Below are 14,611 nucleotides of genomic sequence, written 5' to 3'. Positions count from 1 at the left end.
TATGGAGGACTATGGGGTGCATTAAACTATATGTAGGGCTATGGGGTGCATTATACTATATGGAGAACTATCGGATGTGCATTATACTATATGGAGGACTATGGAATGTGCATTATACTTTATGGAGGACTAAGGGGAGTGCATTATACTATACTGAGGACTATAGGGTGCATTATACTGTATGGAGGACTATGAGGTGTGTAATATACTATATGGAGGACTATGGGGTGTGCATTATATTATATGGAGGACTATGTGGTGCATTATACTATATGGAGGACTATTAGGTGTGCATTATACTATATGGAGGACTATGGGGTATGTATTACACTATATGAAGGACTATGGGGTGTGCATTATATTATATGAAGGGCTATGGGGTGTGTATTATACTATATGGAGGACTATGGGGTGCATTAAACTATATGTAGGGCTATGGGGTGTATTATACTATATGGAGGACTATGGGGTGTATTTTACTATATGGAGGACTATGGGGTGCACAATATTATATGGAGGACTATGGGGTACATTTACTATATGGAGGACTATAGGGTGTATTATACCATATGGAGGACTATAGGGTGTATTATACTATGTGAAGGACTATAGGGTGTATTATAATATATGGAGGATTATTGGGTGTGCATTATACTATATGGAGGACTATGGGGTGTATTATACTATATGGAGAACTATGGGGTGTGCATTATACTATATGGAGGACTATGGGGAGTGTATTATACTATATGGAGGACTATGTGGAGTGCATTACATTATATGAAGGACTATGGGGAACACTATACTATATGGAGGACTATGGGGAGTGTGTTATACTAATCAAGCAAAATGATGCCTATTCATCGGGTAATTGAATTGTTTATGCCATAACAGAAATCGTTGTTCTCGGCAGCACATAGCCTGGTGAAAACTGCAGATGTGCTGCTGATAACATGATACTGTATGGGGACAGATTGATCTATTAGTGATTGTTCTGTGCCCATCATTCTTCCTCAGCTGGTGTAGAGGTTGGGAAACAAGCGTTGAACGACTTCAATATTGTCGATCGCAGTCGTTTAACGGTCTGTGTAAATACAACCGACATGTTTCTATGTGATGGAATATATATATATGTGAATATTTGGGCCAATTTTTTGCCAAGTCCCCCACTTTGTCTATCACCGGCCCTGATGGGAAACGAACACATGTCTTTATAGGATTGAGAACTCTAGGAGGGCCCATACATCTGACCAATATACAGGTGGGGGCTCAGGACCAAATTTTGCATCAGGGCCCATTGGACTATAGTTACACCACATATTGTGGTTGTTTCTCCTGGTACCATGCCCCATGTCTGCCACCATTACCTGCTGCGTGCGGTGGTCTTTGAGCTCGCAGTGCTTGCTGGTAGAGGACACGTTGTGTTCCAGGGGGCTCCGTCCAGCATGAGGGACAGGTTACGGACCTGGGCTTGAATGTCATAGATAAAGGTGGCTTGTAGGCGCTGCAGGGTGCTGCTCTCGCTGGCCCATACCTCCAGGCTCTGCACCCTGTGCCCCAGGGATGAGTTGTAGCTTCCAACTTCAGGCTATGGAAACAACATAATGGGTGCACTGACTTCATTTTGGTCACTTCCTTCCTTTCTGCTAGGGGAAGATCACTGCAAACGCCGAACAAGTAACATCTGGTCTTTATGGTCATAGACTCCTGCCTCATTTATTGCTATAATTACCTGTATATGTCCCTGCTCTAATCCTGACTTCTGTGTACTCTGCATATTGCCCTGCCCCTGGTCCTGACTTCTGTGTACTCTGCATATTGCCCTGCCCCTGGTCCTGACTTCTGTGTACTCTACGTACTGCCCTGCCCCTGGTCCTCACTTCTGTGTACTCTGTGCACTTCCCTGTTCCTGACCTCTGTTTACTCTGCATACTGCCCTGTCCCTGGTCCTGACTTCTGTGTAATCTGCGTACTTCCCCTCCCCTGATCCTTATCTCTGTTTACTATGCATACTGCCCTTCCCCTGATCCTTATCTCGGTGTTCTCTGCATACTGCCCTTCCCCTGATCCTTATCTCTGTGTACTCTGCATACTACCCCTCCCCTGATCCTTATCTCTGTGTACTCTGCATACTGCCCTTCCCCTGATCCTTATCTCCGTGTACTCTGCATACTGCCCCTCCCCTGATCCTTATCTCTGTGTACTCTGCATACTGCCCTTCCCCTGATCCTTATCTCTGTGTTCTCTGCATACTGCCCCTCCCCTGATCCTTATCTCTGTGTACTCTGCATACTGCCCTTCCCCTGATCCTTATCTCCGTGTACTCTGCATACTGCCCTTCCCCTGATTCTTATTTCTGTGTTCTCTGCGTACTGCCCTTCCCCTGATCCTTATGTCTGTGTACTCTGTGTACTGCCCTTCCCCTGATCCTTATCTCTGTGCACTCTGCATACTGCCCTTCCGCTGATCCTTATCTCCGTGTACTCTGCGTACTGCCCTTCCCCTGATCCTTATCTCTGTGCACTCTGCATACTGCCCTTCCGCTGATCCTTATCTCTGTGTAGTCTGCATACTGCCTTTCCCCTGATCCTTATCTCTGTGTACTCTGCATACTGCCCTTCCCCTGATCCTTATCTATGTGTACTCTGCATACTGCCCTTCCCCTGATCCTTATCTCTGTGTACTCTGCATACTGCCCTTCCCCTGATCCTTATCTCTGTGTTCTCTGCATACTGCCCTTCCCCTGATCCTTATCTCTGTGTACTCTGCGTACTGCCCTTCCCCTGATTCTTATCTCTGTGCACTCTGCATACTGCCCTTCCGCTAATCCTTATCTCCGTGTACTCTGCATACTGCCCTTCCCCTGATCCTTATCTCTGTGTACTCTGCGTACTGCCCTTCCCCTGATCCTTATCTCCGTGTACTCTGCTTACTGCCCTTCCCCTGATCCTTATCTCTGTGCACTCTGCATACTACCCCTCCCCTGATTCTTATCTCTGTGCACTCTGCATACTGCCCTTCCGCTAATCCTTATCTCCGTGTACTCTGCATACTGCCCTTCCCCTGATCCTTATCTCTGTGTTCTCTGCATACTGCCCTTCCCCTGATCCTTATCTCTGTGTACTCTGCGTACTGCCCTTCCCCTGATCCTTATCTCCATGTACTCTGCTTACTGCCCTTCCCCTGATCCTTATCTCTGTGCACTCTGCATACTGCCCTTCCGCTAATCCTTATCTCCGTGTACTCTGCTTACTGCCCTTCCCCTGATTCTTATCTCTGTATTCTCTGCGTACTGCCCTTCCCCTGATCCTTATCTCTGTGTACTCTGCATACTGCCCTTCCCCTGATTCTTATCTCTGTGTTCTCTGCGTACTGCCCTTCCCCTGATCCTTATCTCGGTGTACTCTGCATACTGCCCTTCCCCTGATCCTTATCTCTGTGTACTCTGCGTACTGCCCTTCCCCTGATCCTTCCTTATCTCTGTGTACTCTGCATACTGCCCTTCCCCTGATCCTTATCTCTGTGTTCTCTGCATACTGCCCTTCCCCTGATCCTTATCTCTGTGTACTCTGCGTACTGCCCTTCCCCTGATCCTTATCTCTGTGTACTCTGCATACTGCCCTTCCCCTGATCCTTATCTCTGTGTCTCTGCGTACTGCCCTTCCCCTGATCCTTAGCTCTGTGTTCTCTGCATACTGCCCTTCCCCTGATCCTTATCTCTGTGTACTCTGCATACTGCCCTTCCCCTGATCCTTATCTCTGTGTACTCTGCGTACTGCCCTTCCCCTGATCCTTCCTTATCTCTGTGTACTCTGCATACTGCCCTTCCCCTGATCCTTATCTCTGTGTTCTCTGCATACTGCCCTTCCCCTGATCCTTATCTCTGTGTACTCTGCGTACTGCCCTTCCCCTGATCCTTATCTCTGTGTACTCTGCATACTGCCCTTCCCCTGATCCTTATCTCTGTGTTCTCTGCATACTGCCCCTCCCCTGATCCTTATCTCTGTGTACTCTGCATACTGCCCTTCCCCTGATCCTTATCTCCGTGTACTCTGCATACTGCCCTTCCCCTGATTCTTATTTCTGTGTTCTCTGCGTACTGCCCTTCCCCTGATCCTTATGTCTGTGTACTCTGTGTACTGCCCTTCCCCTGATCCTTATCTCTGTGCACTCTGCATACTGCCCTTCCGCTGATCCTTATCTCCGTGTACTCTGCGTACTGCCCTTCCCCTGATCCTTATCTCTGTGCACTCTGCATACTGCCCTTCCGCTGATCCTTATCTCTGTGTAGTCTGCATACTGCCTTTCCCCTGATCCTTATCTCTGTGTACTCTGCATACTGCCCTTCCCCTGATCCTTATCTATGTGTACTCTGCATACTGCCCTTCCCCTGATCCTTATCTCTGTGTACTCTGCATACTGCCCTTCCCCTGATCCTTATCTCTGTGTTCTCTGCATACTGCCCTTCCCCTGATCCTTATCTCTGTGTACTCTGCGTACTGCCCTTCCCCTGATTCTTATCTCTGTGCACTCTGCATACTGCCCTTCCGCTAATCCTTATCTCCGTGTACTCTGCATACTGCCCTTCCCCTGATCCTTATCTCTGTGTACTCTGCGTACTGCCCTTCCCCTGATCCTTATCTCCGTGTACTCTGCTTACTGCCCTTCCCCTGATCCTTATCTCTGTGCACTCTGCATACTACCCCTCCCCTGATTCTTATCTCTGTGCACTCTGCATACTGCCCTTCCGCTAATCCTTATCTCCGTGTACTCTGCATACTGCCCTTCCCCTGATCCTTATCTCTGTGTTCTCTGCATACTGCCCTTCCCCTGATCCTTATCTCTGTGTACTCTGCGTACTGCCCTTCCCCTGATCCTTATCTCCATGTACTCTGCTTACTGCCCTTCCCCTGATCCTTATCTCTGTGCACTCTGCATACTGCCCTTCCGCTAATCCTTATCTCCGTGTACTCTGCTTACTGCCCTTCCCCTGATTCTTATCTCTGTATTCTCTGCGTACTGCCCTTCCCCTGATCCTTATCTCTGTGTACTCTGCATACTGCCCTTCCCCTGATTCTTATCTCTGTGTTCTCTGCGTACTGCCCTTCCCCTGATCCTTATCTCGGTGTACTCTGCATACTGCCCTTCCCCTGATCCTTATCTCTGTGTACTCTGCGTACTGCCCTTCCCCTGATCCTTCCTTATCTCTGTGTACTCTGCATACTGCCCTTCCCCTGATCCTTATCTCTGTGTTCTCTGCATACTGCCCTTCCCCTGATCCTTATCTCTGTGTACTCTGCGTACTGCCCTTCCCCTGATCCTTATCTCTGTGTACTCTGCATACTGCCCTTCCCCTGATCCTTATCTCTGTGTCTCTGCGTACTGCCCTTCCCCTGATCCTTAGCTCTGTGTTCTCTGCATACTGCCCTTCCCCTGATCCTTATCTCTGTGTACTCTGCATACTGCCCTTCCCCTGATCCTTAGCTCTGTGTTCTCTGCATACTGCCCTTCCCCTGATCCTTAGCTCTGTGTTCTCTGCATACTGCCCTTCCCCTGATCCTTATCTCTGTGCTCTCTGCATACTGCCCTTCCCCTGATCCTTATCTCTGTGTACTCTGCATACTGCCCTTCCCCTGATCCTTATCTCTGTGTTCTCTGCATACTGCCCTTCCCCTGATCCTTATCTCTGTGCTCTCTGCATACTGCCCTTCCCCTGATCCTTATCTCTGTGCACTCTGCATACTGCCCTTCCCCTGATCCTTATCTCTGTGTACTCTGCATACTGCCCTTCCCCTGATCCTTATCTCTGTGTCTCTGCATACTGCCCTTCCCCTGATCCTTAGCTCTGTGTTCTCTGCATACTGCCCTTCCCCTGATCCTTAGCTCTGTGTTCTCTGCATACTGCCCTTCCCCTGATCCTTATCTCTGTGTACTCTGCATACTGCCCTTCCGCTAATCCTTATCTCTGTGTACTCTGCGTACTGCCCTTCCGCTAATCCTTATCTCTGTGTACTCTGCATACTGCCCTTCCGCTGATCCTTATCTCTGTGTACTCTGCATACTGCCCTTCCGCTGATCCTTATCTCTGTGTACTCTGCATACTGCCCTTCCCCTGATCCTTATCTCTGTGTACTCTGCATACTGCCCTTCCCCTGATCCTTATCTCTGTGTCTCTGCATACTGCCCTTCCCCTGATCCTTAGCTCTGTGTTCTCTGCATACTGCCCTTCCCCTGATCCTTAGCTCTGTGTTCTCTGCATACTGCCCTTCCCCTGATCCTTAGCTCTGTGTTCTCTGCATACTGCCCTTCCCCTGATCCTTAGCTCTGTGTTCTCTGCATACTGCCCTTCCCCTGATCCTTATCTCTGTGTTCTCTGCATACTGCCCTTCCCCTGATCCTTATCTCTGTGTACTCTGCGTACTGCCCTTCCCCTGATCCTTATCTCTGTGTACTCTGCATACTGCCCTTCCCCTGATCCTTATCTCTGTGTCTCTGCGTACTGCCCTTCCCCTGATCCTTAGCTCTGTGTTCTCTGCATACTGCCCTTCCCCTGATCCTTATCTCTGTGTACTCTGCATACTGCCCTTCCCCTGATCCTTAGCTCTGTGTTCTCTGCATACTGCCCTTCCCCTGATCCTTAGCTCTGTGTTCTCTGCATACTGCCCTTCCCCTGATCCTTATCTCTGTGCTCTCTGCATACTGCCCTTCCCCTGATCCTTATCTCTGTGTACTCTGCATACTGCCCTTCCCCTGATCCTTATCTCTGTGTTCTCTGCATACTGCCCTTCCCCTGATCCTTATCTCTGTGTTCTCTGCATACTGCCCTTCCCCTGATCCTTATCTCTGTGCACTCTGCATACTGCCCTTCCCCTGATCCTTATCTCTGTGTACTCTGCATACTGCCCTTCCCCTGATCCTTATCTCTGTGTCTCTGCATACTGCCCTTCCCCTGATCCTTAGCTCTGTGTTCTCTGCATACTGCCCTTCCCCTGATCCTTAGCTCTGTGTTCTCTGCATACTGCCCTTCCCCTGATCCTTATCTCTGTGTACTCTGCATACTGCCCTTCCCCTGATCCTTATCTCTGTGTACTCTGCGTACTGCCCTTCCGCTAATCCTTATCTCTGTGTACTCTGCATACTGCCCTTCCGCTGATCCTTATCTCTGTGTACTCTGCATACTGCCCTTCCGCTGATCCTTATCTCTGTGTACTCTGCATACTGCCCTTCCCCTGATCCTTATCTCTGTGTACTCTGCATACTGCCCTTCCCCTGATCCTTATCTCTGTGTCTCTGCATACTGCCCTTCCCCTGATCCTTAGCTCTGTGTTCTCTGCATACTGCCCTTCCCCTGATCCTTAGCTCTGTGTTCTCTGCATACTGCCCTTCCCCTGATCCTTATCTCTGTGTACTCTGCGTACTGCCCTTCCCCTGATCCTTATCTCTGTGTACTCTGCATACTGCTAATCAAACACATTCAGAATCTCCCTGAAAGTTTGGATTTGACAGAGCCAAGACTTAGCATGAATCTAGAAAAATGGTGGCCAGTCATTTTGCTGGATCCTTCTAAGGGTCAAGACAGAGATAAAATGTGCTTGGAAGAGCAGGCAGATGTCATTTGTTTTATTTTTTAAGCCTCCATTTATTATGCTTTGGGTCCGTTCGTTGTTTTTCGGACTAAACTTAATCTGCTCAAGACAAGTTTGAGGGCAGTTTGCACTTCTGCGACAATCAAGCTCTGTGTTGATGTTGCCATGGTTGGACTGGAATATGGACCCCAGCTCTACACAGCAAACCACCAAACCATTGTGCTAGTTAGGAAAAATCCTGTAAACGTTTTTTGATAGCAGTCATGCCGTGCCAAGCTGGGGACTCCAGGTGTCACTATAAAGTCAAAAGCTGTACCTGATGTTCTAACACCCGCAGACGATGTCTATGGTTCCTTAGCTCCTCCTGAAGCTCAGCTATGAGCTCCCGCATCTCTAGAATGTGCTGTTTCCTCTCCTCATTCTCATGGAGCCAGTAGGACACTTCGTCAGTACAACGGAAAATATCTGGGCAGCGGTGTCCATCTTGTTGAGGCATTGTAGCAATCATCTTGCACTTTCCATTCGTCAGGACATGATTGCTGTATTCCCCACAGCCTCTATGCACGGAGTCCCCTCGAGATTTCTGATAGGAGTGATAGTCATTCAGAGACAAGATGCCTGGAATTAGAGGCCATATGAAGCCAGACATGAGCAGATGGACCGCCATTTATAAAATGACTCCAATCGTCAAAGCCATGAAGGGAGTGTGGAGATTAGGACGGAGCAATATCCCAGGTAAGAAGTCCATGAGAAGTCTTTTGCGTTCGCTCCGGGATCAGTAGTCGACATTCGTTATGTACAGTCCAAGGAGTCACTTGATCATCCTGGAAAGACAATTACGGGCAAAACTTAGCGATAAGGACATTAACACATACAAATCAAAGTATGGACAAGGCATCAGGAGGATCGGAGGGACACAAGAAGAGGAAGGAACCACAAGGGTCATCCATTCATCTCAACCACTTTCCTTATGCTCTATTCTTCCTGACCATCTATTAGCAAAAAAACTTTTGCAATCTGGAAGACTCAGCAAAACATTGCACCATTAATTTCCAAGAGTTTCATGCATACACAACCACATGTCTCCTGAAGTGGCCGACGTAAGAGAAATATGGTCCTCAAACAGTGATTGTCAGAAGGTTTTTTGCTCCTAAATCAGGCGATCATCATAGGTTCCTCCTTTACAGAAAAGCATAGTAGAGCAGCCCCTTCAAAGTAAATTTATTGGAGAATTTGTTATCTTTTGGGAAAATATTTTCTCCTACTTCTCTAAAAACTCCCTTAACTGTAGGAGAACTTGCTTTCTACCTTATGACATGATGGTTGGTCCAGTAAAATAAAATTCGGTAGGAAGACACAAATCTGGAAGGGGGGATTCTTTGTGTCAATGATAGCTCATGAGATCATGGACACATTTTGATCTGCCAGTGAACATGATTCTCCATCAGTGGCCAATTTCTGGACATGAGACCTTGTCAGTCTGTGAGGAAGGAGGAGAACCTGTAATACTCATAGTGAGCACCACACAATCATGTCCTCCAACACATCTGTTCAAGTAAAGATATGGCGGACAACCCTTTTAAATTCAAAAAATTAAATTTGGGAAGAGGTCAGTATTGGTTTTTGTTTACTTTTTTTTACCGCTTCTTGCCCTAAAATAAATCCAGGAAAAATTGTGTCTCCAAATCTTTTGTGAGATATGCTTCAAATCAATGCAGTCAATTCTTGTGTCTCGAACTCAGCAGAAGGCGGTCTCCTCAGAAGTGTGTTAATGAGCATCTCAGCTTCTTGTCCAAGAGGTCCTGAGGCTGAAGCCAGACATGACAGAAAGGAAAGTGCCTAAAGCACGTTGCAATTGTTACGGACCACAGCCGATTTCCCAATGAATCATCTGGACTACCATACTTGGAGAGCCTGCTGAAGGAGACACTTTTAGAAAGGAAGAAATTGCCAAGCCACTACTTTGTAAGGTGATTACAGTGTAAGAGGAACACCCAGAACTTAATTGTGACCCTCTTAGAGCTTCTTAGAAGAATGGAGTCTGTTGTTATCACATCAGAGGCTTCCCTCTGTGGTTTTCAGATGTCTTTGTGATGGTCTCGTGGCCCCTCCAAAGTCTCTGGACATGGATCAGACTTGTTTGCCAATAAAGGTGGTTCCAGAGGTCAGACTCGCCCCGGTCTGGTTTGTCAGACAATAAAAAATCGTTGTGGTGTAGTCGACCACCCCTTAACAGTATGACCCTTCTCCTAAAAGTCCCATTGGCTTGAAAAAGTCTATAATCATGACAATGTCGCCTCCAACAGAGTCCTACAGCTTCAGTCCCATGTATTTAGTATTTTTCCAACTGTTGCTGGATGATTACAGCGCAAAATTGTTTTCTGAGACTCTCCGACAATTACATGAATCAAATGAGCGTTCGATGAGTGTCTGAAATAACTGGTCTCTTAAAAAGTATCCAAATTATAACCGGTATTGAGAATGTTAATGAATTGTCTTGAAGTCCATGATGTGACACCATTGAAGACGGCCATAATTGATTTTCCAGTAAATTAGAGCATGGTGAGAAGACTGGCGGACCCTTGTAACCAAAGTGACTTTTAGAAAGTATTTTTTCCCATTCATTTTTGCGTATATTCAGTGGAGAGCATCATTGCCGGTCATTCAGTAGCACAAAAGTCTCATACACATTAATGTCAATCGGCTTCTAAAAGGAAACTCGGTGAACTTGAGAGGGAAGATAAACTTATGCCCTCCCCGGAGGGGCTTTTTTTGTCATTTCAATTAATTTTAAGTGCTCTTTATCTACGCTGTTTTTCATGGATGTAACAATGAGAAAGTACCATTGACAAGAAGCCATATTTGTCCCACTAGGTGGATCTACACTCTAGATGGCCACTCTATCCGTACAAAGGGTCAATTAAAGTTCTGGAATCAAATCCATTTTCTCCAAGACCAGAAAGTAAACATGGTCAATGGGCAGAAGGGGACCTGCAGAAGTTATATCCGCCATTGATTTCAGGTCTGTACTTTTGCCCTTATTGATTGTCTTCGTGAATACCATTTGAGACTTGATGTTCTTTAGGAGGTGCATCTAAACCCATTAGATATTAGGAGGGGGGGGCAGTGTATAAGTGGCTATCAATAAGACTGTGCTGTGCAGTCTTAAAGGGAATCTGTCAGCAGGTTTTTTCTAGGTAGTCTGAGAGCAGCGTGATATAGGGGCAGATAAGCTGATTCCAGGGATGTGCCACTTGATCAGCAGCTTGTTGCAGTTTCAGTACAATCAATGTTTTATCAGCAGGAGAATATCACTGCACGACTAGGTCTCAGGTGCCAGGCAGTCCAGCTACTTTGTGTAACCCCACCCCCTCCACTGATTGGCCGATTGCTAACAGTGTCCACAGGGAGCTGCCAATCAGGAGTGTGGGTGGGGTTATTCACAGCTCAGTATTCTGACCATGACTACATCTACAGCAGAGAAACTGGGACACTACCAAACATACACCAAGCAGTCCAGAAACTGACAGATTGAGGGAATCAAAGTCATAATGCTCTCAGATTACAAAGCGAAGCCTGCTGACACAGTCCCAGTAACCCCTTCCCAAAAACTGCAGTACATGTACAGGGCCCAGATAGCGTGTGTTGACGCTGAGCGCCGCCACGATCAGGGTCAGGTGTCAGCTCTATTTGAGAGCTAACAACCTGCAGCAACGCACACAATCGGTGCTAGCACCAATCGCGGGTGCTTAGCCCCTCTGATGCCGCTGTCAATACTTTCTCATAAAATAAAAATACTGCTGAAAACGGCCACCAAAAGCTCCATCTGCGGAAAAATAGAAAAGTTATAGCAATCACAATGAAGCGATGCGAAAATAATTATTTTTCCATAAAATAGTTTTTGTTGTGTAAAAGTGCCAAGACATAAAAAACAATATAAATGGGGTATCGCAGTAATCAAACGTACTGAGTGACCCAAAGAATAAAGCTGCATATCAATTCTACAACATGTGGAATGGTATAAGAAAAAAAAATTCCTGAAATGCTGTTTTTTTGCTCATTTTACCTCCCAAAAATTGGAATAGGAAGCAATCAAAAAAGGTCATGTGCCCGAAAATGATACCAATAAAAACGTCAGCTCGTCCCGCAAGAAACAAGCACTCTCATGACTCTAAAAAATCAGAAAAAAACAAGTCGCACAGCCTCAAATGAACGAGCTTCTGCCTTTCGTGGTGTATGTCCACACGGAGTCCAAGCAAAAAACTGGAGGTGCTAGCGCAGAAATAAAGTCTATTGTAGTGGAATGGCAGTAAGAAATAAACGCCACAGCACTCACCAGTTTAGCAGTTCAAGTCTTCTTTATTGAGGAACACAGATAGACATCTTCACGGCACGGGAGGTGAAAAGAGAGTGCTGACGCCTAACAGATGAGAACGACGACGGCCGTTTCGCGCTGGGGGAAAGCGCTTCTACGGGTCTGCTTGAAGGGAAGTGACGCTGCAATAAGAAGGTGAGTCAAAGCCCATCCCACTTCTGCGTCCACCCTCCAAGACAGGTAAAGTGCATAGTGTTCAAGTTAAAAACAATGCGATACAAAAATCGATTTATACATAGCTCATAGAGTACAAACTATATGGGGAGAACCTGTTAGGAAAAACGTGATTAATATAAACATAATTATCCTAACTACACGATGATTAAATTTATCCTGGAAAATCACACTTATACATCGTTTCCGTGTATCTAACACTCCTTCATAAAGTGTTCATGAGATGCTAAGGACATAGACCTATATATACATAATAGCTAAAAGCCAGATTGGCGCAAGTCCTGAAATGGAAAAAACCAAAGAAAAATAAAAATAGAAATAAATCTAAAAGGGACAAGGGGGAGAACGGATGTGCACAAGATTCCTACTACGGGCTACAATCTAATCAGCCCAACACCAGACAAACCTATAACTAAAGAAACACCGACATGTCCACTCTGTCATTCATACCGGCTGGACCAGTAGCTCGTGTGCGTAAGATCCACTTAGTCTCTTGTCGCAATAGAAGTTTATGTAGATCCCCTCCTTGTATTGGGAGGGACACTCTCTCGACCCCTGCAAAGGTAAGAACATTTGGATTTCCTTCATGCGCTTCTCTAATGTGCTCTATTAATCTCGGGACACCTTTACCTGAGGAGACCGATTTAAAGTGCTCCCTAAACCGCACATATAACTTCCGAATAGTTTTTCCAATGTAGAACCTTTTACACGGACAGAATACGGCATACACCACATACTCTGTTTTGCACGAAATAAATTGTTCGACGGTATGTGTAACAGGGCCAATACTAAGTGCCTGGCCAATCGTGTGAAAATGACAAAAATGACACTGGCCACATCTAAAATTCCCTTTCGGGACCGCCCGCTCCAGCCATGTTGTTTTATCTGCGGTGATTCGATTATGTACGAGTACATCCCTGATCCGGGTTCCTCGCCTATTTGATATTAAGGGGCCACCTTCGGTTCTACCTGCCAGCTCTTTATCCCTTTCCAAAATATGCCAGTGTCTACGAATCGTAGACCTGATTTCCCGATCTAATGGCCCATATTGAAAGCAGAAATTAAAACGCTGGTTCGAATCCTTCCTCTTTTTCAAGTTCTTTGTACCTCCTTCTATTCTCCTGGCCGCCGATTCTAATATTTCATTTGGATATCCTCTATCGCGAAATTTTTCCAGGAGCTCTCCAGATTGTTGTTTATAGCCCTCTTGAGTGTTATTAATACGTCGTGTTCTTAATAATTGACTATATGGCAGTGCCCTCTTAGTGTGATTGGGGTGAAAGCTTCTATAATGTAAATATGAATTTACCGCCGTGGGTTTCTGGAACACCGATGTACACAATTCATCCTCTTTCACCTCCACGAGCACATCTAGAAATTCAATACTTGTTCCCCCAAAATTGTAGGTGAAAGACATCCCCATCTGGTTGTCCCTATTCAGATAGTCAACGAATTTTTGGAACTCGACATCTGTACCGTCCCATATCAAGAACAGATCATCGACATATCTAACAACTCTCATGACTCTGTCAGACAAATTATGGAAAAATTATAGCTGTCTAAATATGGGGATACAAAAACTAGTTTTTCCAACAAAAAGCTTTTTCAGTGTGTGACAGCAACTAAACATAAAACCTGATAGAAATCTGGTATCGCTGTAATCGCACCGACCCAAAGAATGAAGCTGTCTAATCATTTATACCGCACGAAGAACGGCGTAAAAAATAAATAAAACAAATTCTTCACCTGTTGTTTATTAGTCCATTCTGCCTCCCCAAAATCTCAGTAAAGATCGGCGCACATTTATCCTGCACTCTACACTGAGCACTTACATTAGGGTTTCCATGTAAATCTCTGAAATATGCGATTAAGGCGGAAGATTCCCTATAATGAGGCAGATGGAGACACTGTGGATGCCATTGGACCTGTGATCCAGCACTGTCAGTCTTTTTAGGCGAGTATAAAAGCGCGGTCGACCACAGTTTTGTGCACTTCTGAAAAGGACAATGGTGAAGAGAGGCCAAACAGAGACCAGAGTAACTCTGCTGCCTCATTATAGTGAATGGATCCCTCAGGGGTTTCATCTGCCACATCACTAGGGAATTTAGATGGAAACCCCAAATGAAGTGCTCAGCGTAGTGTGCCAGATAAATGTGATCCTAAGTGTTATGTAAAATTTTCCCAACAAAAGCTTCAACTCAATCCACAAAAAGGCAAGTCCCCACTCAGGTCTGTCATCTTCTAAAGGAAATTTATTGGGCTTCCCACTTTACTGGTAGTACAAAGGCTCTGGAAAAGCGGAATGGCTCCTCACCCCTCAAAAGAAATTCAGCAAATTCGCCACTCCCAAATCCAAATGCCCCCTCCCTTCTGAGCCCCAGTGTGCCTAAACCACATTTAGCTCCCACATGTTTGGCATTTCTGTAGTGATGAGAGCCCGCATAATTTACGAGTGTGTGTCTCCAGAAGCATGAGC

General features: G+C 46.0%; 2 protein-coding genes across 2 annotated transcripts in view; one reads left to right on the top strand and one right to left on the bottom strand.

Annotated features, from left to right (window-relative positions):
* LOC143804064 (angiopoietin-4-like) overlaps positions 1-8,405 on the bottom strand; it is a 44,342-nt gene extending 35,937 nt beyond the window's left edge. The window contains exons 1-2 of the mRNA XM_077281803.1: positions 7,903-8,405; positions 1,368-1,588 (exon numbers count right to left, since the gene is read on the bottom strand). Coding sequence (XP_077137918.1) covers positions 1,368-1,588; positions 7,903-8,253 — 572 coding nt within the window. The 5' untranslated portion in view covers positions 8,254-8,405. The remainder of the gene's footprint in view (positions 1-1,367; positions 1,589-7,902) is intronic.
* A 2,102-nt stretch (positions 8,406-10,507) lies between these two features.
* The window catches only part of POMC (proopiomelanocortin), a 45,462-nt gene continuing 41,358 nt past the window's right edge, over positions 10,508-14,611 (top strand). Inside the window, exon 1 of the mRNA XM_077293099.1 lies at positions 10,508-10,608. The gene's annotated coding sequence lies outside the window, so the exon portion shown is untranslated. The remainder of the gene's footprint in view (positions 10,609-14,611) is intronic.

Source organism: Ranitomeya variabilis, chromosome 2 (assembly GCF_051348905.1).
Source record: "Ranitomeya variabilis isolate aRanVar5 chromosome 2, aRanVar5.hap1, whole genome shotgun sequence".
NCBI lineage: Eukaryota > Metazoa > Chordata > Amphibia > Anura > Dendrobatidae > Ranitomeya > Ranitomeya variabilis.
This window is presented reverse-complemented; position numbering and strand designations above follow the sequence as displayed.